At 40.9% G+C, this 22,651-nt stretch overlaps 2 protein-coding genes across 4 annotated transcripts in view; one reads left to right on the plus strand and one right to left on the minus strand.

Moving 5' to 3' along the window:
* The window catches only part of dym (dymeclin), an 87,672-nt gene extending 80,375 nt beyond the window's left edge, over window positions 1–7,297 (plus strand). Inside the window, exon 18 of the mRNA XM_033989492.2 lies at window positions 7,288–7,297. The gene's annotated coding sequence lies outside the window, so the exon portion shown is untranslated. The remainder of the gene's footprint in view (window positions 1–7,287) is intronic.
* ctif (CBP80/20-dependent translation initiation factor) overlaps window positions 1–22,651 on the minus strand; it is a 34,656-nt gene that overhangs the window by 2,562 nt on the left and 9,443 nt on the right. The window contains exons 8-14 of one of the 3 annotated variants that reach the window (XM_033989559.2): window positions 15,035–15,111; window positions 12,830–12,910; window positions 10,681–10,718; window positions 10,145–10,650; window positions 9,047–9,343; window positions 2,150–2,305; window positions 159–212 (exon numbers count right to left, since the gene is read on the minus strand). In XM_033989559.2, the coding sequence (XP_033845450.1) occupies window positions 159–212; window positions 2,150–2,305; window positions 9,047–9,343; window positions 10,145–10,650; window positions 10,681–10,718; window positions 12,830–12,910; window positions 15,035–15,111 (1,209 nt within the window). Of the gene's footprint in view, window positions 1–158; window positions 213–2,149; window positions 2,306–9,046; window positions 9,344–10,144; window positions 10,719–12,829; window positions 12,911–15,034; window positions 15,112–22,651 lie in introns of all 3 variants that reach the window. The other 2 variants (XM_033989560.2, XM_033989558.2) reach the window with 2 other exon arrangements.

Raw genomic sequence — 22,651 nt, forward strand, 5'->3', positions numbered from 1 at the left:
TTAAAATATACATGCATGTTTTTCTATCACTTTGGTAGGTCACTTACTCTAGTTATAAATGTTTTGATATCACTATTATTTCCCTGAAGTAAGTGTGTGGGTGTGTGTGTGTGTGTGTGTGTGTGTGTGTGTGTGTGTGTGTAGCCTATAGTCTGTACCTCCATTGAGCAGCAGAGGACTGCATCTTCTTTCACTTCTCTGGAATCCAGCAACTGCAAAACAAAAGAACAAACTCAGGAACTATTTGTGCGACACAGCAAAATAAGCTACATTTAATGACATTCATTATCAGAATAGATTTAACTTCAAGACACCCAAACGCACAGTATGTGGGCCAAACCTAACAAGTCTGATATGTAAATAAAGCACATGCTGTATATTTGGAACAGACCACATGCAGAGATTAAACAAATGCAAGTGTTTGTGTGTCTATTTATCATTGCACACAAAAAAAGAGTGAAATAGAACTAATCCAAAGTGTAAACATTTCCTGAATTAACATTTTAAATCTTGGAAGACAACAGATGAGGGTTTCAGCCTGGCAAACAAGGCAGTCATCAAACACCAGTCTGCACTGTATCTGCATACACATGCAGCCATGCCAAAAACAAACAGTAGAGCTGATAAACATGCTAGCTGGCTTTCCCCCTGGACCCCGGCCTCACGGACAGATGGACACACAACAGGCCCTGGTACAGAAACAATGCACAGACTAACTACTGCCAGGGTGAACCCTAGCACAGGAGAGCAGGAAGCGACATGTAACGCTCCCATGAATGTGCCTTAAATCTGATCTTGACAAAAGAAAGACATGGCTTTAGAGAAACTACAGATGTGTACGGGAGTGCGGAACAGAGCAGGAAATGTTAAGAGCAGCAGATAAACCTCTGAAGAAAAGCTGGTGTCCTTCAGCATAGCAACATTAGCTACATCTTATTAAGTGGATGTTCTGCTATGAAGAGAGAGCTGTGGTAAAACGCCTAAACGGACCCAAAATCACATACTTTAGTAGAACACCATCCAGTGACTGAACACAGACTTTTTCTTCTTAGAGTCTTTTCCAAGTATCAGTGAGGCTACTGCGGCACTAACGTCAGCTTCTTACTCTGGCTGAACAGGGCGTGGTGACAGTGCGGCTGTTTGATGTGGGAAGTCAAGTCTTGTCGTCCTTCGAGAAGAGAGCTCTGCCACAAGCGGGATTAGCTCATAATGAGTTCTCTGGGGAGACCACTGCCAAGTTTGGCTCAATATATTAAAACGGTCTAATCTATAGTCTTCTATCATCACCTTTCCTGTCTGCTGCATAGTATTTCCCTTATTCTGCTTTCCTTGCAACTACTCACTTCTAAGTCTCCAGCACACCGCACGTCTATACGTCTAACTTTAAAGGAATTCCCATATGCGAGGATGATCTGCGTATCAATTACTTAGATAAAACACTCGTTAAAAAGATACGTGCCAAGTTGCATCATCAAAACAGAACACTTTGCTGCCGTTAATACAAATGTAACACTAGAGTTACGATTTTGTTAAAATATCAGAACATATTTCAAAGTGACACCTTTATTCAGCCCGAGTAATGCATTCATCTTTGTTCAAATTGGGAAAAAAAGCTGATCTGGACAAACATTTAGAATAGTAAGAACATTTAGTCGCTTTCAAGTATCATTAACAATATCACATTTGAATACAGAACGCACAGCGGACATGTACCTTGTTAAAACTTTGCAATAGAAGCATAGTGTGCCAGCCTATTCGCAACTTATTATTGACTTTTGACCCAACTATAAGTCTGACATCTGTCCGCTTCTACTTTTCTCATCAACTTCCTCCTTGAAAAATCTCTTTGCTGATACCACTTCCATATTGCGGTCTGTCTGCGGTGGTTACACTCTATTGTTTCTATAGCGACAGAGGAACTGTGTAAGAGCGAGCACGACCAGATGATGAGAAATAACCTAAGGGTCGTGGCTTTTTCTGGAACTGACGCTGCTGAACAGGACGTTTGCACCACTAACCAAACCCGCCGCGATGTATCCAGTCTAGACCGTCTCTCCACAAACAGGAACTTGACGAGCGTTAGCCGATCTCAACAGATAAACACACTACACAAGTACGACAAGGCGCGTTATATTAACCAAGTAAGTACCTCTCGTAGGCAAGTGAAGATGGGACACACCAGGACCCTGTACGGCTGCCCAGAGCTGCTCCTCATGGCACCGAACACCTCGCATAAGAATGTAATGAACCCCAACCACTTCTCCACGTCTGTCTGTCGAAGCTGCTCACGGCTGGAGAAGTCCCTCTGCAGAGAAACACACAAACGCACAACTTTAAAAGATCTAAATAACTATAAGAGGAAAAAGGTTTAGGTAGGTCAGTATTACAACATGAGACAAAAGGACGTTAAGTGGATGTACAGAAGTAAAACGGTTTAGGTAGGTCAGCAAATGTTAATGTAATGCTGAAGTTGGCTTTTCTTTCTCAATATTTACAACATGTAGTACATATTTTTTACAAGAGAAAAAAGGGTGTTAAGGGGATAGACAAAAGAAAGAGGAATACAAGATACAACGCAGAGGTTTGTTAGTAGTTTGTAGTTAAGTCTTGTCAAAGTAAAGGAAGAGATGAAACAGTAGAGATAAACAATATGATAATGGGGGAAAAAAATACTCATAATAAACACATACATATACACACACCCACACACACAAGAATATATCATATCCAGCTGAAACATACACTCTATCAAAAGACACATGTGCTTTTTTTCTGACATAAAATCAGACTAAACTTTTCCACTTTTCCATTTAGGATTAACAAAATTATTTCTATTTGCTAAATGCCAAAATAATGAGAAAGTTTGTTTTTTTTGGACAGTTACTCATTACTTTCTTCAAAGTTAGAAGTTTACGGTGTCTTTATTTATTTATTTGGGTGTAAATGAATCCTTTGAGTCTTTGTTCAGTGGGAGTATTGTGTATTTATTCGCGTTTATTCTGTAGTTGTAAAGGGTTGAGTAGTTATTAATTATAGTGAATGTTTCTTGAAGTGATGCGCATGGATGTAAATGTATAAATAATAAATCATCTGCATAAAAACTAACTTTAAGCTGCGTTTCCAATTTGAATTCTGAAAATGGCATTGTTGTTTCTTAACGCCGTCACAAGGGGTTGGATAAATAAGACAAAGACGGAGAGAGCGGGCGTCCCTGTCTAGTTCCTTGGTGAAAGTTAAATGAGGTGATGCCATTTTCGGTGTCTGTGGCGCTGGGTGAGGAGCAGTGTTTGTTTCCAGTGGAAGAACGACTCTCTAAAACCAAACTCGTGTCGTGTGTTGAAGAAAAATTGCAAGTTAACCTTGTCAAAACCCTTTTCAGCGTCTAGTGAGAGAACAATGGCTTTATTTTTTATATTAAGAGTTTCCTGAGGTTGTCTGAGGCATGTATATTTTATGAATCTGGTTTGGTCTGGATGGATAAGTGAGGGATGACTTTTTCTACTCTGGTTGTGAAAGTTTTGGTTATAATTTTAAGGTCTGTGTTGATTAGTGGCCGATAATTGGACGGATGAGTTGGACTTTATTTGGTTTTGGTACAAATGTAATGACGGCTGTGTTCAAATATGGAGATACTATGGACTATCGTTTTTATTTCTGTTATATCTGTTAAAAAAGTGGAGATAGAATGTCCCAAAACTGTTTACAGAACGTCTTGTGTTCTGTCAGAAGAATATAATTGGCTGTAGTATTGTTGAAAACACTATCTCTTGTGGATCAGGTGTCATGGTACAAAATTAGTACAGTAGAGATGAAATTATTGCTGTTTCTTTTGCCGAATAAGAAATGGTGCCTTTGGGTTTATATGGTATCGGAGTCAGGACTAAACCCGGGGAATCGATGCTTTAGTTTTACGTTGCTAAAACCTGGAACAATCCTCCTGAAAATGTGACACAGGCCTCGATTTTGACAATGTTTAAATCCCGGATCTAAACGGTTCTGTTTAGCTGTGAATATGACTGAAAGGTTTGTATGCTGCACTGTTCTCTTTTAACGTTAATTTCATGATGATTATGTTTTGATTTGTTGTATTGTGATTGTAATGTCTTTCACTTTGAATTACTCCGTGTATGAATTGTGCTATACAAATAAACTTGCCTTGTTTAGTTGTTCTGTAGCTTCATTTAATTCTTCTTCTACCTGCCCGTCTCTTGAGTAAGCAATTAGATTTTTCTTTCCACTGCGTTTTCGGTTTTGTTTTCATGTTTGAGTATGATATAACTGTGCCGTTTTACTGTTTTACTTGTTTCCCAAAAGAGTGAAGGGGAAATTTTTGGAGAGTTGTTCATCGCTAGGAATGATGCCCACTCTCTCCGTAAGAGTGAGGGGAATTCTGTGTCTTCCGGGAGAGATGTGTCAATTCGCCATCGTGAATGTGGTTTGTTCGACTTCATTTGAGTGGATATCGTTGAGGAGACTGGGGTGTGGTCACTGATTATAATTGGGTGTAGTGTGTTTCCTGTTTTCATATTTGTTATTGGAGTTACTAAGGAGGAATACGTAGGAATAATGTTGGAGAGAAGTATGTGTATTCTTAAGTGTGTGGTTTCTCCATAATTCTGCATATATTGTTTTATTATCGCTGATGAATGAGCGTGTCTTATACTGCCGGGGTTACTAGAGCGTTATAGTGTGAGGATAATTACTGTGTTCAAATCCCCTCTGAGAAAGATGTTTGTGTGATTTTGAAGAATGGATCATCGTTATTTGGTCCGTAAATATATAATATGCGTATGGTATTAGATTAATTGTTACTTCAATAATAAGGGACCTTCCTTCAGGGTCTGTGAGAGTTGAATTGTGTGCAAGCGATGTTTTTAAAATTAAAACTGATACACCTCTGTTTGCTGTTATAGGAGGTTGGACAGCGGGAGAAAAAGAAAAGGTGATGATTTAACAAAGTAAAAAAAAAGACGGTAGAGTGGTGTAAGGAAGAAATGGTAGACAAAACATCACAAGAGACGTGGTGACCAAACATGAGACAGAGGAGTGAAGAGACGTGGTGACCAAACATGAGACAGAGGAGTGAAGAGACGTGGTGACCAAACATGAGAGAGACGAGTGAAGAGACGTGGTGACCAAATATGAGAGACGAGTGAAGAGACGTGGTGACCAAACATGAGAGAGACGAGTGAAGAGACGTGGTGACCAAACATGAGAGAGACGAGTGAAGAGACGTGGTGACCAAACATGAGAGACGAGTGAAGAGACGTGGTGACCAAACATGAGAGACGAGTGAAGAGACGTGGTGACCAAACATGAGAGAGACGAGTGAAGAGACGTGGTGACCAAATATGAGAGACGAGTGAAGAGACGTGGTGACCAAACATGAGAGACGAGTGAAGAGACGTGGTGACCAAACATGAGAGAGACAAGTGAAGAGACGTGGTGACCAAACATGAGAGACGAGTGAAGAGACGTGGTGACCAAACATGAGAGACGAGTGAAGAGACGTGGTGACCAAACATGAGAGACGAGTGAAGAGACGTGGTGACCAAACATGAGAGACGAGTGAAGAGACGTGGTGACCAAACATGAGAGAGACGAGTGAAGAGACGTGGTGACCAAACATGAGAGAGACAGGGGAAGAGACGTGGTGACCAAACATGAGAGAGACGAGTGAAGAGACGTGGTGACCAAACATGAGAGACGAGTGAAGAGACGTGGTGACCAAACATGAGAGAGACGAGTGAAGAGACGTGGTGACCAAACATGAGAGAGACAAGTGAAGAGACGTGGTGACCAAACATGAGAGACGAGTGAAGAGACGTGGTGACCAAACATGAGAGACGAGTGAAGAGACGTGGTGACCAAACATGAGAGACGAGTGAAGAGACGTGGTGACCAAACATGAGACAGACGAGTGAAGAGACGTAGTAACCAAACATGAGAGACGAGTGAAGAGACGTGGTGACCAAACATGAGAGAGACGAGTGAAGAGACGTGGTGTCCAAACATGAGAGACGAGTGAAGAGACGTGGTGTCCAAACATGAGACAGACGAGTGAAGAGACGTGGTGACCAAACATGAGACAGACGAGTGAAGAGACGTAGTGACCAAACATGAGACAGGTGAAGAGACGTGGTGACCAAACATGAGACAGGTGAAGAGACGTGGTGACCAAACATGAGAGACAAGTGAAGAGACGTGGTGTCCAAACATGAGAGACGAGTGAAGAGACGTGGTGACCAAACATGAGACAGACAAGTGAAGAGACGTGAGAAAGACAGGGGAAGAGACATTGTGACCAAACATGAGACAGACAGGTGAAGATAGCACAGAGAGAAAAGGGGAGGGACAGACAGACAACATGTAACTATGGCAATAAGAGACATGACAGAAGTGAGAAGATGAGACAGTTAGAGAAGCAATGCAGAGCTCTGAGCACAGACAGACCGTTTTGATAATACGAAAAATAAAAAATATATAGAACGAATGAAGGCAACGAGAAAGAACAACAAGAAAAGGCAAAACGCAAATTTAGTATATGGTTTTCCCTCACTATATCGAGCAAACAGAACGTCTGACGCCTGAACGCTCAAGACGCTGAAGCCGCACAAACACAGCGCAGCCAAGACGTGTGTCCACTATAGGCTTTACATGTGAACTCAGCATAAAAAAGGAGGAAAATAACAAAGACGACAGCAGCGATAAGTTTTAACAAGGATGCAAAAAGTGTCGTAACCATCGCGTGGATGGAGTCTGCTTTAGCTTTGTGAATCAGAGACTGCAGGAAAAAGAACATTACGAGACATTACAGCAAAGTGGCGCCAGGACGAAGAGGCGCGGTCAGAGGAACTGAGAAATACGCCTGAGTCACTATTAATCATTTCTTATGTATCCAACCTCGTAAGTTGATTATTAAAATTAAATTTGTTACAGTATTTCTAAAAGCTTTTTATTTACAGTACAGTATAATATTTGGTTTCGTTCTATAATACTGTGATTTTTTTTTTTTTTTATCTACGAAGGTTTGAACTTTGAGTGTTTAAACCAAAGAAATGTGAGAAAACGTTAATACTTGTGTGAGGAAAAGTGTATAAAGTGTGTGGTGAGGGGTTTTACAGCTGCAAAACATATAGAATAATTATTAAAAAAGTTTTCTACTTCGATTTCAACTGTGGGCACTGCTCTGTCTGAAGCTATGTTACTCAAATTAGACTTTAATCTGACCATAATGAAATGACCTATTTGAAACTACACCAGGTGAACAGATTTGTGCCGTTAAACAGGTCCCTCTCAAAATAACTTTACAGTCACAATCTAGCTAGTATTAGCCATCAGTTTTCAGTTAGCCACTCCCACCTTTTTTGTTGAAAATCAAACTAAACTAAACTAAACCGGACCATGAACGCCCAGAAAATGCAATGTTTAAATCCATTTTGTATTTTTCTAGCATTTTCAAACCATCTTTTTGTCAGTGTTTGCTAATACCTGTATTGTGTCACCATGGTAACTGCTGATCATTCCGCCACAGACATACATGTAGAACGTGATGTTACTATCAATATTATGTGTATGTATAATGTGGTCACCCAGGGCCTATCCATTGAGCCGTAAACCCCCATGGATATAAATAGAAGAAAACATGCAAAAAGATGACTTGTGTATTTAAAGTGTTTTTCACACACGTTTCACACACTTCCAGTCTCTCACACACCCTTTGGCATAACACTGGTATTCACAGGCATGATTTGTTGGGGGCGTGTGCAAAGCTTAAACATTGTTTTTAAGACGGTGATGCAAAGAAGGGTGGTTCGCCGCAGCAAATTCAACCTCTCACCCCAAAAGGTAACAGAGCCACACATCGGGCTCTTTCTTTTTTTATAATTCAATGATAAGTGCTGCTTTTACAAAATACTTACTGTTAAAAGGAAAAAAGAAAAAAAAAAACTTTACCAGAAATAAAGTTGCGTAGTGTGTAACCCAGCCTTAAGTTAATGTACAGCAGGAATGTTTGAAACGGCACGCAGAACAACAGGTAAAAAGTTACTTCTACTACAATAAACAGTGACGCATTCCTCAGTCACTCGCTAATTGGCTCCATAATGAGTTCCAGGACTCTGCAAGAAGCATCCTTAATGATAGCCTTCATGAGACCGCTTATGACATTTCAAACGTTTTAAAGCTAAAGGCCCAAATGTCAAAGAGAGGAAGGGGGTCCAGAGTGAGGGAATAACAGAAAGAATACAGACAAGTGGAAGACCACACATCTGTGAACGGACTCAGTTACTGTCGTGTGGAAAAAGAGATAAAGGACTTGGTTTGGAATGGAAATGTCAACAGCTAAAAGAACGGAAAGATGTAGATTTACACTTCCAGTCAAAAGTTTGGACACACTTTTTTAGTTTTCTTCTTTTGTTCCATGATTTTTTTACACTGTAGATTCTCAGTGAAGGCATCAAAACTATGAATGGACACATACAGAATGTAGTAAATATAAAATAAACTAAAAAGAACTCAAAGCTAGTTTCAGAAAAAAATAATAAAATAAAATAGCCACCCATTGCTTTGTTTATTGATTTGCACTCTTGGCATTTCTTGCTCCTGACAAGGCACAGCTGTGAAGTGAACCATGTCAGGGGACTTCATCAGGAAGTTCATTGACAGAAGGCCAAGGCAGCGCTGTCAACAAAGCAAAAGGTGGATACTTTGAGGAATTGAAAATAAAATATACAAATAATTTAGCTGAGTTATTCACTTTTTTCTACATAATCCCATGTATCTTGCTTCATATATTTGATGTTATTTATCTAAAAAGTAGAAAGCAGTAAACATAAAGAAAAAACACATTACATGAGTGGGTGTGTCCAAACCTTTGACTGGTCGTGTAAATATAAAGAGGACTTCAGCTTTCAGAGATTTGTGTCTACAAATGGGTAGTCTTGAAACAAAAGGAACTACAGAACTTATGTTATGTTCTATTTTACTTGCACCTCCCTCCGGACACGGTGTAATTCTGCAGAGCTAGTGTAGGTGGCGCTCTTACCTCCAGCATATTGAGCAGCAGAGATCTAAATTTGGTTCCCTCCACTATGAACATGGCCATTCTGTCACACAACTTGGCAGCGGTGGCAGCAAAGCTCCTGTCCGACACCGCCCTGGAGTAGATGGCACTGACCACCTGAGAGAGGCTCTCCTCAGAGCGGGCAGAGCTCTGAGCCTCCTCCATGAAAGAGGCCAGCTGCTGCTCCACTCCGCTGCTGTTGCTCCTCAGGCTGTTGAGCAGCTCCACCAGTCTGTCCACACTCTGGCCTCCGCGGCCCGACTCCACACAGGCGTCCTCCTGTGAGGGCATCAGAACGTTTACCATCACCGTGACAACTGTCTACATTTTACTTTGACATTCAGTTACTCATACAACCCTCTCCCGTCTGTGTGGCAGCATTTCATTTCACAAAGACAATCACTGAAGATGGGGTGAATATATATTTCATGTTTACAGTAATCTATATGTAGATGTGAGCGCCTATGTGACAAATGACACTCTGCTTTCTCTTCAGAATAGAGCATAATGTCACAACATGTCAGCAGTGGACGACATGATAATAACAACATTCACAAATGTCAGAACACGCACTACCCATCATGTGATACATGCAGCCAGCCCAAACACCTCTAAGTCTGAGGAGAAGTACATCTTTGACATTCCTCAGTTCTTTTTACGTATTCACAGGCACCACTGAAAATATGCTTCACAATTAGTGCTGCGTACTGCGACCAAGGCCAAGATAATCAATGCACCCCCGGTGGAGATGAGTTTGGTCTGGTTCATATAAGTTGAGAGCAGCAGAGCAGTTGGCTGTGGTTTATTGCTCACAGAGGAACTCATCAAAAACATGTAATGCTGCTTTAGCTGTTCCACCTCCTTAGCAAACACTTGTAGTTTGAATACTAAATTAATCAAGCAGATGAATGACTTTAGTATGTCAGTGTGAGATGACCTTGCTCGTGTTTGCTAGACTATCAAAACGATGGTGTATGTTAAAAGTAATGAGACTTTAATAGTAGCATATATACTCGTACACACTTGTACAGTAGATACTGGCTTAATGCTGAGTGACAGGCAGTAAGCAGCTTTCAGTACCTTGTCCTTTAGCCTCTTCCTCAGCCCCTCTTTGGAAGATTGCAGCAGGCTGATTTTGGGCCGCTGTGACTGTCCCTGGTCCTCTCCGCCTGCTGGACCGGGGGGCTCCTTGTTAAGGGTCAGGTCTGTACAGTCGTTCTTAGTAGATAAGGACTGTGGTTGGGCTGGCTCTGGAGGACTCTTGGTGGAGGAATTCTTAGGCTCAACATTCTGCCTTACATTCTCTGCATCTTTGTCTTTGGTAGTTCTTGGGGTAATGTCTTTCTCCCCCACAGCACTGGTCTGTCCGTGCTCTTGACCTCTCTGATTGTGGTGCCAGCGGCGGTTCTGGCTGTACCCGTGCTGCGGGTGCCCTCCTTGGCGCTGCCCGTGGCGTGGGGGTCGACCACTGCAGTTGCTTTTATTGTCTCCCAGTTCACTTGGTCTGTGGTTTGGAGAAGGCTGCTGAGTTTGGTCTCTCAGATGCTGTGGTGCCTGCTGAATGTGCTGAGGCTGGTTCTTCCCACCTCCTCCTCCTCCTCCACCTCCTCCTCCACCTCCTCCTCCACCTCCTCCCTGAGGTCGCTGCTGTCTCCTGAAATGAGGACAATTATTAGTTAGGTTAACACACATTTGCAGCAACTGAACTGCTGCTCTTACCAGCACCTAATATCTACACTACAAAATCAATAATACAATAATAAATTAAAGAAAAAAAAATAATTGTGAAAGCTACTGACTGCTCACATATGGATGCACAGTGTCTCTGTGTTTTGCAGTCCTGCATAGCTCTGTGCTTAACACAGCTCTGGCCGTGTGCTTCTTGACACAGCCACTGACATATGGTTGTGCGGATTAGTCACCCTGGCACTAAGGAGCCTGCCTGCTACATGCTCGTGTCGAAAACTCCACAAACTCAACCTTGGATAGAGGGTGCACTTTTGGACATATTCTGAGACTTGTTACTGAAACAGAACCGAATGGGCAGACGTATTCATGATGTCTTCATGAATATAGTAGATACTTATTTTGTGCTGCACATCGGAGCAACCAAAATATCGGACACTGATGGTGAGATTGACCATTGATTTTCAAGCATGGTCATGTTAAGTATTGACAAACTATACAATTCCAACAAATTAATGTTTTTCTTACTTACCAAGACAGAATCCCCCTCTGTTAATACATTTTTGTATTAGGCTCCAACTACGTTTGGTAAACGAGGTAGATACTGTGTGGAGTATTTGAAAAGGCTGATGTTAAGGATGCGGGGGATCACAGACCGGCTCTTTGGAGCTTCTGTATAGTTGTGTCAACATTTTGAAATAAAAATCAAAGTGTCTGACAGGTACTATAGGCATTACCAACAGCTTTTAGTAACCCTTAGTAACACTCATTGGATGCCTTATGTTGATTTTTCCATTGAAATTTGTCACCCATCTGTTTGCAGATGGTGCAGGCAGGAAGGCAGTATTATATTTATAGTTGCCACTGAGTGAGTCAATGAGTGTATATCCAAGGTTCTGTCTCGGCTGGCCTCTCTGTACAACTCTCTCTGGGAGACTGGTAGACAGTTCATCCTTTGACACTATACTCAATAACGAGTCTTCAGCACCATGCAAATAGCATTGACTTTCATATGCTGGATATGCATAATATGAATCCACATGTGTAAGGACACATTATGTGCACTATTTCATATGTGGGATTTCAAGTTTTTGTGTGATAATAACCTTTAATAGTTTACATTCTGTTACTAACTTATTGGCCTTGCAAAGCTTTCTACTACAGGCTGGTAAATGGTAATTGTCCATGCTCTTTACAACAGAAAAACTTTGCACATGCCACTTTAGGACAGGGGTGTAGGAGAGGGCGCCCACACCATTTGCCAAACATAAGAAAGAAAAAATGTCTTGCACTTGTCTTTTTGCCATTTTCCCGATGAAAGCCAAGGGCAGAAACGTAGCAAGTTTATAACTAAATCACATTTGCAAAAAAAACAGTTTCTTCTTTCTTAAGTGCCCATGTTAAAAAACAAAACAAAACCTGCCACAGCGAGCTGTAGTTGCTTGATCTTATGTATCACATGCACAAACATAAAGCAAGTGTTGCCGTTGTACGCGTTGATTGTCAAGACCTCAGTTGAGGGCCGCATTGTCTACTGTAGCAGTTTAGATCTTCCTCTAATAAGCCAGCGTGTGGATGTACTGGTGGTGCCCAGAGGTGGATGTGAGACAGTTATAAAATGTTAATCATATTTAATGAGTGCTAGCTGTGCAGTAGCTGTTGCCGGGATTACCCATCCATCAGTCACATTACTGCCACAGCGATGTTTATATTGAAGATAGATGAGCGGACGCCTGATTAAATTTCATCTGCCAATATCAGGTTTCTCAGAAACATCTTCTCTCTGCCACAACTGCTTCATCAAATGGAGACTTTTATGGGTTATGACAATACAATATTAATTTGACTTATATCTGTGGGATTATTCCTTTGGGTTTAGTCTGTTCATGTTGAATTGGCACAAATACCAAAATATTTGTATTGGGTCAAACTCAAACATTTTGTTTTAGGTAAGTGCTATCATTAGTGATAACAAATGATAGATTTGCACTTCCCTGTGTCCTGCCCGACTTAACAATCAGCTGTATACATCAGGACCAATAGATATTAACAAAAAACTGTCTGGCTCCAGTAACTGACCTGGTTGAGACTTGTCGTTTTCCCCCAGGACCAGTGGGCAGAAGCACTGTTAACTGCTCTCGGTTCAACTGTTCAATGGGTCTAGATGCAGGAGAAGCAGGGTGCGGAAATGCAAGTGGTGGGAGGTGTGAAAGTTGAAATCACAATAGAATAATGGATAGAAGCAAAAAAAAGCAAAAGCAAAAAGGAAACAAACAAAATTCTGAAACTACAAGTGGATAACTACATGATAAGCATGCATTAGAAATATATGATTGATGAATATGACCATGAGGTGAGCACGTACGACTCTTTGGGTGTGTGTAGATTTAAGTCTGGCCCAGGGGAAGCGAGGCCTGTACCGCCAATACCAATTCACTGCTATTAAAAATGCGGGACAGGATAAAAGAAAACACTCCTTTAAACACACACATGCTTGATTACGGTGTTAAACCAGCGGAAGTGCATTCAATAGAAGGTTAGAAAAAGTTACGCTGAGTAGAATCAAGCTTTTTGCCCAATCAAGTAATACGCAGCATGTTAGCTTTCTCGGCCTCTGTGCTGTGAGCAGTAAGCAGCGCATTCCAGTAAATCACAACTAATTTCAGCCCTGCCTGACGTGCCTGCTAAAGTAGAAACACATGGACTGCCTCCCCTTTCTTTTCCTTCCTGCCACAGCCAGCCCACACTCGTCTCATAGTCCCCCTCACATTCTCCTCCCTGCGCACCCTCCAAGTTGCAGTTCAGGCTTTTTGTTTGCGAGTTTTAATAAATTGACTTCTACAATTTAACATTTGAAATTGTTTTTGCAATGTTTTGAGTGCTTTGGGTTCGTTCATATCGCCTAACCCGTTTTATAAACAAACAGGACGGCGTTTTGTCGAGAACAAAGTTAATAAACAAATTGGATGAAACACATTTGCGCTCTCAAACGCAACCACATTCTTTAAAGCTCCTGAAAACTTGCAAATTGGGATTACTTGAATATGTAGCAGAGAGGCGAAGTCTCGTTCGTGTTATTCTGGTGCATTTAACCTAATCATGTCTTATTATTATTCTCTGGCACACGCACTTTCTCCTGACATTAAAATAAACCCTGCAAAGGTCTCGACTTTGGCAATGTTTAAATCCAGGCTCCAAATGGTTCTGTTTAGCTGTGCATGTGACTGAAAGAGTTTTATTCTACCTCTTCTCTTTTAATGTTAATTGATTTATGATGATTATTTATGTTTTGCTTTGTTGTATTGTGATTTTAACATCTTGAAACTTGCTTTGCCCATGTTCCTGTTTGTCTTTTGGTTAAAGAAACAATTATTATCCAACGTGATATGATGCTGCAGTAATAACAAATGTAAACCACACTTGCAGACAGCAGAATAAACTTTTTGTGAGGGTGCTGCATCCTCTGCCGGTCATGTGTCTGTTTACAGTGTTTGTTTATAGTGGGAGTACTGGTTAGACTGTCTTCTAATTTAGGAGGGGAGACGATAATATTATAGATGTTCAAAGTGCATCAATTAATTTACTACAAAAGTTTTTTTTCTGAACTTAAAATGTCCGTCGTAGCACATAGTAATAGCTTCGGCTCCAAATCAATTATAGTCAGTGACTTGAAAACAAGGTTGAAAGTGTTCTTGTCCATTTGGTCTAGCTAAAATTTCCTCTTTTTAAAACCGCAAATACGACCCAAATATTTTCCTTTTTTCCCCGTCTCATAGCAACTGAAGAACAGTTTTCCAATGACATCAGGCCAGAGAGCAAGAAAATGAGACAGAGCTATTTTTCCCTTCTTCTTAGGAACCTGGATTCAATGAAGTTCGATGTGGCTGAAAAGCGTTTACAATTAGAGAAAGGCATGCTGGGACAAAACTGAGTGCTAGAGTAAAGACTTTTGAGACAAGTCAAAAGATTAGATTGCTACAAGTTGCAATTAGTGAACAAAAAAGCTTGAAAAAGAGAGGTGATTAATTAGGATCCACACCCCACCTAGTTAAGCGATGAAGCCTAGAAAGACCAATATGTCGTTGGTGACTTTTTTCCTTTTTTCTGCCCGTTTTGTGGAGCATGCATTTGTGTCGTAACAGAACTGGGCTATCCATTGGCACAAACTGACTTCATCAACAACAGGCTTTCTCTATATGACAGAAGTGTGTGTGTGTGTGTGTGTGTGTGTGGGGGTGTGTGTGTGTGTGTGTGTGTGTGTGTGTGTGTGTGTGAAGCATGTACCGTCGATCGTTCCTTTTACGCCGAAAGAGCTTTTTGGTGTTTGCAATTTCAGCCTCATTAGGAAGTGGTGGAAAGACCTTAGGAAACAAACAAAACAAGACAAAACAAAACATTAGCATATGCACAGTATGAACTTGGATAATTCTGACATCAACAGAGGAAAAACATTAATGTGAATGTGAACAGTTAAGCACCAATTAAGTCAAACAAATAACCTTTACTCACCATCATTACCACTGTTACCATAGTTACTGCTACTGTTGCACAATACCTGATTTTGGTACCACTGATACTGAAGTATTTTGGATCAGTTTTAAGTATATTTTTTGTATCAATACCACTACCAGTTACTGCTGTTTATAATAATTATATAAAGTAAAACATTTCACACACAACAGTCAAATTCTTACATAGATCTCATTAATACAATAACAAAACTGAGTGTGCACATTGATGTCAATTTATTTATGACCAGTTTTAATGATTGTTAATACAAAGAGTAACTTTCAGACAGTTGGATTCAGGTTGGGTTTTTTTTTTTTTTTTTTGCCTAATTTAGAGTTAATTTTATCTACTTTTTTTGTCCTACTTTAGATATCATGTTTAGAACTACAGTGGAAATGATGTAGCCCACTTTTAGACCCGGTTTAGCCCTACATCAGACCTGGTTTAGCCCTACACCAGACCTGGTTTGGCCCTACATCAGACCTGGTTTAGCCCTACACTAGACCTGGTTTAGCCCTACACCAGACCTGGTTTAGCCCTACATCAGACCTGGTTTAGCCCTACACTAGACCTGGTTTAGCCCTACACCAGACCCGGTTTAGCCCTACATCAGACCTGGTTTAGCCCTACATCACACCTGGTTTAGCCCTACATCAGACCTGATTTGGCCCTACACTAGACCTGGTTTAGCCCTACATTAGACCTAGTTTAGCCCTACATTAGTGGAATACTCCTGTTATAGTTTTTAGATCTGGGGCTTATGGGACTCAGAAAGCAAAAGCTTTTCTTAGAAAACCACTGGTCTAGTCTTTAGTTAGAGCTGAAGAGACAGGAAAAACAGGAAAAACCTCTGCTTTTCAGTTTATAAGAGTTTGGTATTGGAATTTAGGAGCTGGTGCTAATATTGATAGCAAGTGAGTCAGAGTAGAAATGCAGCTGATTATGTAAGTTTCTCAGATTGTACACAAAGAAAATGTTGACCAAAATGTCCTTAATATTGCAATAATAATAATTAAAACTAATAAATAACCATATAAAAAACAGTGTAAAAATGTCTCATGACGTGTTGTGCCTAAAGAGCTTGTTACACGACATTGGTAGAGCACCTTCTTGTGAATTGTCGGGGTCCTAATTGAACCCAGATGTGACACAGAAAAAGAACAGAGAACTGTATTTTTGTGGCAGAATAAAAATGAACACTTTAAAAATCCTACACTATCTGCGTTCCAACTTGAAGTCTATAGGGATAACAAAGAAGGCGAGGTCTTGGGAAGAATGAAAGACGAATGGTTGCATGTTTGCTACTGTAGTTCTCCTCTAGGATATCATTAGCTGTAATTCTGCCTTCAAATAGTAACCAGATGACAGTGAGCGGGGAGCACACAAGCTAGAGAATTCAGAATGGCAAAAGTACATTACAATTTGCAAACAACCCCATTAAAACCCATGACAACAACAGTATTTTAGCAGAATACAAACTGCTAATACTTATACTGTAGCTATTAATTTATTATCTAGAATAGTACTTTTGAATACAGAGTAATAATCACTCAGGACTTAAGGTGTTACTTGCAAAAAAGACCGGTTTAACTCAACACAAAACAAGTTACATAAAACATTAGCAAAAAAAAAAAAAAGATCAAAAAACATAAAAAACTAACATTTAACTTCGTGTACTCTGTCACCTCACGAGGGACGCAGACACACAGCAGGGTAATGGAGGGCTTTTGAACGCAGACTGCCCTGTGTGTATGTGAAAGTCCTATCTGTAGGTGGCAGTCGGTGTATGTTAGATCAAAGCGGGGTGTGTGCTGTGCTGGTCAGCAGCCAGAGAACCTCTGACCCCGCGGCAGCCACAGCCAGCCCTGTGGACGTGACAGGGAGAGTGAGGGGGGGCTTTAGAAGCTACAACGGGACTGGACTACTGAAACACAGACATCACACTGCAGACTGAACTTTCATCAAAAACAGACAGTGATTATTGCAGTATACTCAAATACCACAGTACTACACTCCGAGCTTTATGTGTGGTATGCGTGTGGCTCAGTGCATATGCTGTGGAGAATATGCAGGGTAAGATTGCATACAGTTTCAAACCTGGAAATTGAATATAATCTGTATGCTCTCCTATGTGCGAGGGGGAAATAGGTTTAGAATTTAACTCCATTATCGCAGCATGGCCACTACAGTATTTTACACTTTATTTGATTGAATTGGTAATGTCCTTGATGGGTGCAGTACCTTAATGCCAGGCCAATCAACTCCACCTGCTGCATCCACATCTGTATTTAAGGTCTGCTCCCCTGCCATTCTGAGCTGCTGGTCTCTGTGACCACTAGGCCATTTTGTGTATTTCCTTGTGTCTATATCGAGTCTCTGTGCTCGTCTTGGTTAAAGAGACACTCATTTGTTTTGACTAAATGTGTCACTAGTTTAACTTGTCACTGAATTTTGTTTTCAAACCTGTGTGACTCGTATTTTTGAGACTTTGACCATTTGTTAATCCTTGGTCTTTGGTTCTTAGTTTATGCTCTTGTTGTTTAAAGCCTTACCTTTTGTGTAAATATTTTAGTACATTTATGTGAACACTTACTGTGAGTTTCTGATAAACATTACATCAGATGAACCACACTCTTATCAGACTGAGCCTAAGAAACATTTTAAGAAGAAGCCGTGCACCACATCAAGCAAAATTACAGGTAGTTTGTGAAGTTTTCTGTGTCCTGGACTTTGAACGACCTGTGTCAAAGCTGTAGAATTGGTATAACCTGATGCTTACTACTAACAAAGCCTTTCCAAAACAAAATATGCCTGGTACAAGGGTATAGGTAACAAGGAAGGAAAGTAGGGAAATGAGCAAAGAGCGCAGCAATGGAAACGTGTGGAATAGAAACAAAACGATAACAGAAGCTCCTGTTTAATGGCATAGAAAGTGAAGTGTGCATCTTCCTGTTCCCTCCAGTGTACGACAATTCGACTGTGCTGCTCATTCACTCAGTCCATTGTTTCTTTCAGCTTATTTATGTTACAAGGGCCCTCGGCCAAGAACAATAAATTTTGAACTGCCCCAGGGGTGGCATTCCAAGACAGGTTGTTGAAGAGAGAAAATGATAGCAAGCAAGAATGACAAAATGAGAAACTGAAAATACACGAAGGTATGAAATTCACATACAGGAAGGGCACGAGGGCTCAAATAACATGGCGGCTTTGTAGATACTGGTTAATATTAACACAGAATATTTTAATGTCAGTGTTGATTAAAATGTTTATCATCTTAAAAGCTTTACAGGTTTTACTAATTTTGAGATCTTAACTATATAAATAAAAAGCGAAAGTAGTAAAATACAGCTGATTCTCACACTGTCAGATTTTACTGTGTAGAAAACATGAGAAATGCTGCTAGACATCTACTTCACTCATGTCTGAAATCAAGTCGAGATTAGGCATTTCTCAAATTGACTTTGTGTAAAAGCCCATGTTGAAGGATTTGTGGGTCTGTGTTCCGTGATCCCTACATTCTGCCTTTCATGTAAGTTCCACTGCAGCTGAAGCCTGCCAGCAGAGCAGAGAGGAGAGATTTAAAAGTGCCACAGTCAGGTATAATGGGTGATGGGTGATAAGAGGCAAAGATGTGAGGCTCTGACACCCATGTCTCATTTAATAAGCGATGTGAAGCTGCAGATAGACAGGTGCTTCAAAGTCCTCTCCTGCAGGGGGAGATGAAGCCACTGTAGATCAAAGTGTCAGGCAGAAAACTCTGAAAACACGGAGCACCCTATAGAAATGTAATCAAGTGACTCCTGCAGAGGTTTCACGCCATTACAGCGCCGCACAGGCCTTTTTTACACTGATAAAAGGACAGTACATGTCATATGTACACCCCAGTTGCACTTATTCATTTAAATGTAATACAATATTTGCATAGTCCTAATGTGTCTCAATGGAGTGGATAATTTGACTTTGGGTTGCCTTTGTTATTTTGTATTTTTGCCAAATTGTCAGGCATGATACAGAGTCCTTAAGTATACACATTGTGGGTCATTTCTAATCTCTCCATCCACAGAGAACGTAAATATGGGTGACTTTGCCACAAATGATCATTGCCACTTCATAGCAAACTGGAAGTGCTTGTACAACTGAATTTGTGACGAGAAGTCCAGCATAAACAACAACCTAAAGGCCAGAATCTTAAAATATTGCTCATCGTGTTGCTGACCGCTCGCAGCAGTGATGTACCGGCAAAGTGATCCATGAGTCGACAGCACTAAAAACAACAGAAACCATTCCTTACTGGCCTTTTCTTGTAAAAAGAAATGCAAATGGTCTGGTTGAGGATTGTTTAAAAGTGTTGCTGATTCTGCTTGGACAGCTCAGAGGCAATAACTGTCTTTCTCTGTGGCAAATGTCCAGGTAACCCGCTTCCACACAAGGCCTCTCAGACTCTCCCATGCTCACAATGAGACCAGTGCAGCGTACGGCAGTCATTACGCCGGCAGTGTGTGGGTAGCAGGAGCCAACCAGAAGTAAAAGCCAGGACAATGACAGGAAGAGCGTGCAGGGAGGGGGTTGCCGGTTGCCATGACCCCCTGCATATTGTTCTACTGCCCACCAATATTTGAAGGATGGATGGGAAGACTGAAGGACAACACCATAAGAGGACATAGGAGGTCCCAGAGTGATGAAGACCAGAGGAAAGCGGAAACAGCCAATAGGAAGATGCAGCAAGAGACTGGTCAAAAATGAGATGGACAATAAACTTGTTGTGTGACGAAAGAAAAGCATTATGCAGATTATTGAGAAAGGAGTACAAATCCCACACAAACTGGCAGCTGACAGACAACCCACCACAACAGTACGCCCGCCCCCGGTGTCTCTCAACAGTCACAGTCCTGCTCTGAGGCACGTACACTTCCATGCACTGGGGCCAACCAGTCTGTGCTGTCTCTGCTCCAGACTGCAGCTTTGTTCCCGTTGGACGGCTTTGTTCACCGGACCTACAGACCGGATGTCTTCTTGCTGCCTGGTGGCTTTCTCACCCTATCCCTCCTCATTTATTATTATATAAATTCTGTGAGTTTAGAGAACACAATACTTCACAAACCATGTCTTCTTAACATTTCCATATTATTTCAGTATGTTCGGATAGAAAGTGTGTTAGCTGATTTGAGTAAGTAATTTTGCATAAACTAATAAACTTATTGACAGTAGTGATTCTAATGTCTATATTGAACTGACACAATATTACATTTTTGTGTATATTTTTAAATTATATTCAAGACAATGACAACCAAATACTCTTTACTTTTTCAAATTTAACTCCATACATGGGGTATGGGGTACAATTACGTGCTTTTGCAGCCATGTTTTGACATGCTGTCACCTTAAGCTGCAAACACATGGGTGGGTAAATGTTTGCTGGCATCATTTCACAGGTAAATGTAGAGAACTCCCACACAAACCCTCCGGCAACACAAACAGTGTAGCTGTCACAACACTGAGGATCTCACTGACACAATTGTGCTGATGAGCCAAACATCAAGCAAGTGTCCACACTGTACTACGTCAGACTCAGGACAAAGGGAAGTGAGCCAAGAATAAACTAAATCCCCATTTTATCGGAAAAATGTCCGACTTTTACAAGTGTTAGTGGTCTGAGATAGCCTAGGTTTAAATTATTCAGCTACAGCTCTAGTATTCCTGAACAGAAATGACCACAGAGTTGTTTGCTATAATGTGGCCAAGTGTGAATCCACACTGGACAGTCTGAAATACCTGCCATAAATCCACACAACAAAATGTGTCCTTCTGAATCCTACATTCCTGTGCCATTACAACATGACAGTAGACGTGCCGGCTGACTTAGTGTGTGGCTAGTGTGCATTCAGGATGACATTCCAGAGAGGCCAGGGAAGGTGCAGCATAATCCCAGGGCAAGAGGAGGAAACCCTTTCTCACTGGGCTGCCTCACACACCCACACACTCAAACAAGATGTTTTTTCCACATCCCATGGCTCACTGGAAGTTATTCTGGCTCGTGGAAAAGGGAAGTGATATTGGCAGGAAGTGCGGAAGGTAGACAGGGACTTTGAATGATGTAGCCATACAGTATTTGGAGGTAACAACAGGGCAAAAGTCTGTGAGGTAGTTATGCAGTAACTATAGTATACGGTATATGCATGTGGACTTGTTTAAATGATCTGTGATACAACTTTTGACTATTCAGTGATATTATAGTGAGGCAAAAGATTCACAATTCACAACTACAACAACACACCATTAAAAAAATCATGAATGCACTGTTACATAAATGTATTTTAGTCGATGCCACTCCTTCACCTGGCCAAAAACACTTCCCATTCCTGACTGATGTACACCAGCTGAAAGTACGGCATGTTCAAGTGTGACAATTTTTTATTACGTTATTGGTTATGACGCTTTATGACTGTAGAAACCTCAATTAGCAAAACAGTACAGATGGAAAATTATTGCTGAATGGGTAATGTAAGGACACTTACAAAACAGTTCCAGTTAAGAAAATCCCATCTCGCCATGGCTTGCCCTCCACTCAGAAAATCCCCTAAAATATCCTTTGTGCATTCAATATCTGATCAGTAATCTCCATGTGATTTAGTCATGATCTGAATTACTCAATTCTGAAGCAAAAGGCTACAACGTATTACTAAGAGACATGAATATTGGCAATTAAAAACTAAAATTGCTTGATTTGTCACGTCTGAATGCAATTTAAAACGGGTCAAACAGTCCAGTGACCCCTCTGTGTTTCCTGTGTCAGCATGTGTCCAATCCAGCAGAGAAATGTAACAGGTCTGATATTTGGTTCACGCTGAATGAACGGAAACTGTAAACTTGGCACCGGAGAGAACGGCAAAAATGAGGAATCCATCATAGAAGAGTGAAGGAGTTCCTGGACTAAAGAGCCGAGATGGAAAAGCAAGTTCAAAAAGTTCAAATCCTATGAAAGTGATTTGGTGCATAGAGTTATGGATATATTAATGACCCCTAAGGTGAACAAAATAACATCTAACAAATTTAAAGTATGTTCATCAAAGGAGGAAACTGTGACAAACATTCTCTCCTGTTTGCTGTATAGGAAATAAACAGGGAAGATTAACAGACACGAAATACTTAAAAGAGTCCAGCAGGGGTCATGATAGAGCCACATTCAATCCCTGTGGCTGTGTTACCTTTTGACCAGCAGATGCCAGCATAGACTCAACTCTGATTCAAACAGTTTGCAACACAAGTTACAATAATTTGGTTCACCAAAAGATTAAGTTCAAATTATTTAATATGTTATTTTTCCTTTTCTACAATGTGGTACTATTCCACCATCCTAAAAGCAGCAGCCAGGAGAACAGAGGCAGGATAAAC

Source organism: Periophthalmus magnuspinnatus, chromosome 23 (assembly GCF_009829125.3).
Source record: "Periophthalmus magnuspinnatus isolate fPerMag1 chromosome 23, fPerMag1.2.pri, whole genome shotgun sequence".
Taxonomy (NCBI): Eukaryota; Metazoa; Chordata; class Actinopteri; order Gobiiformes; family Gobiidae; genus Periophthalmus; species Periophthalmus magnuspinnatus.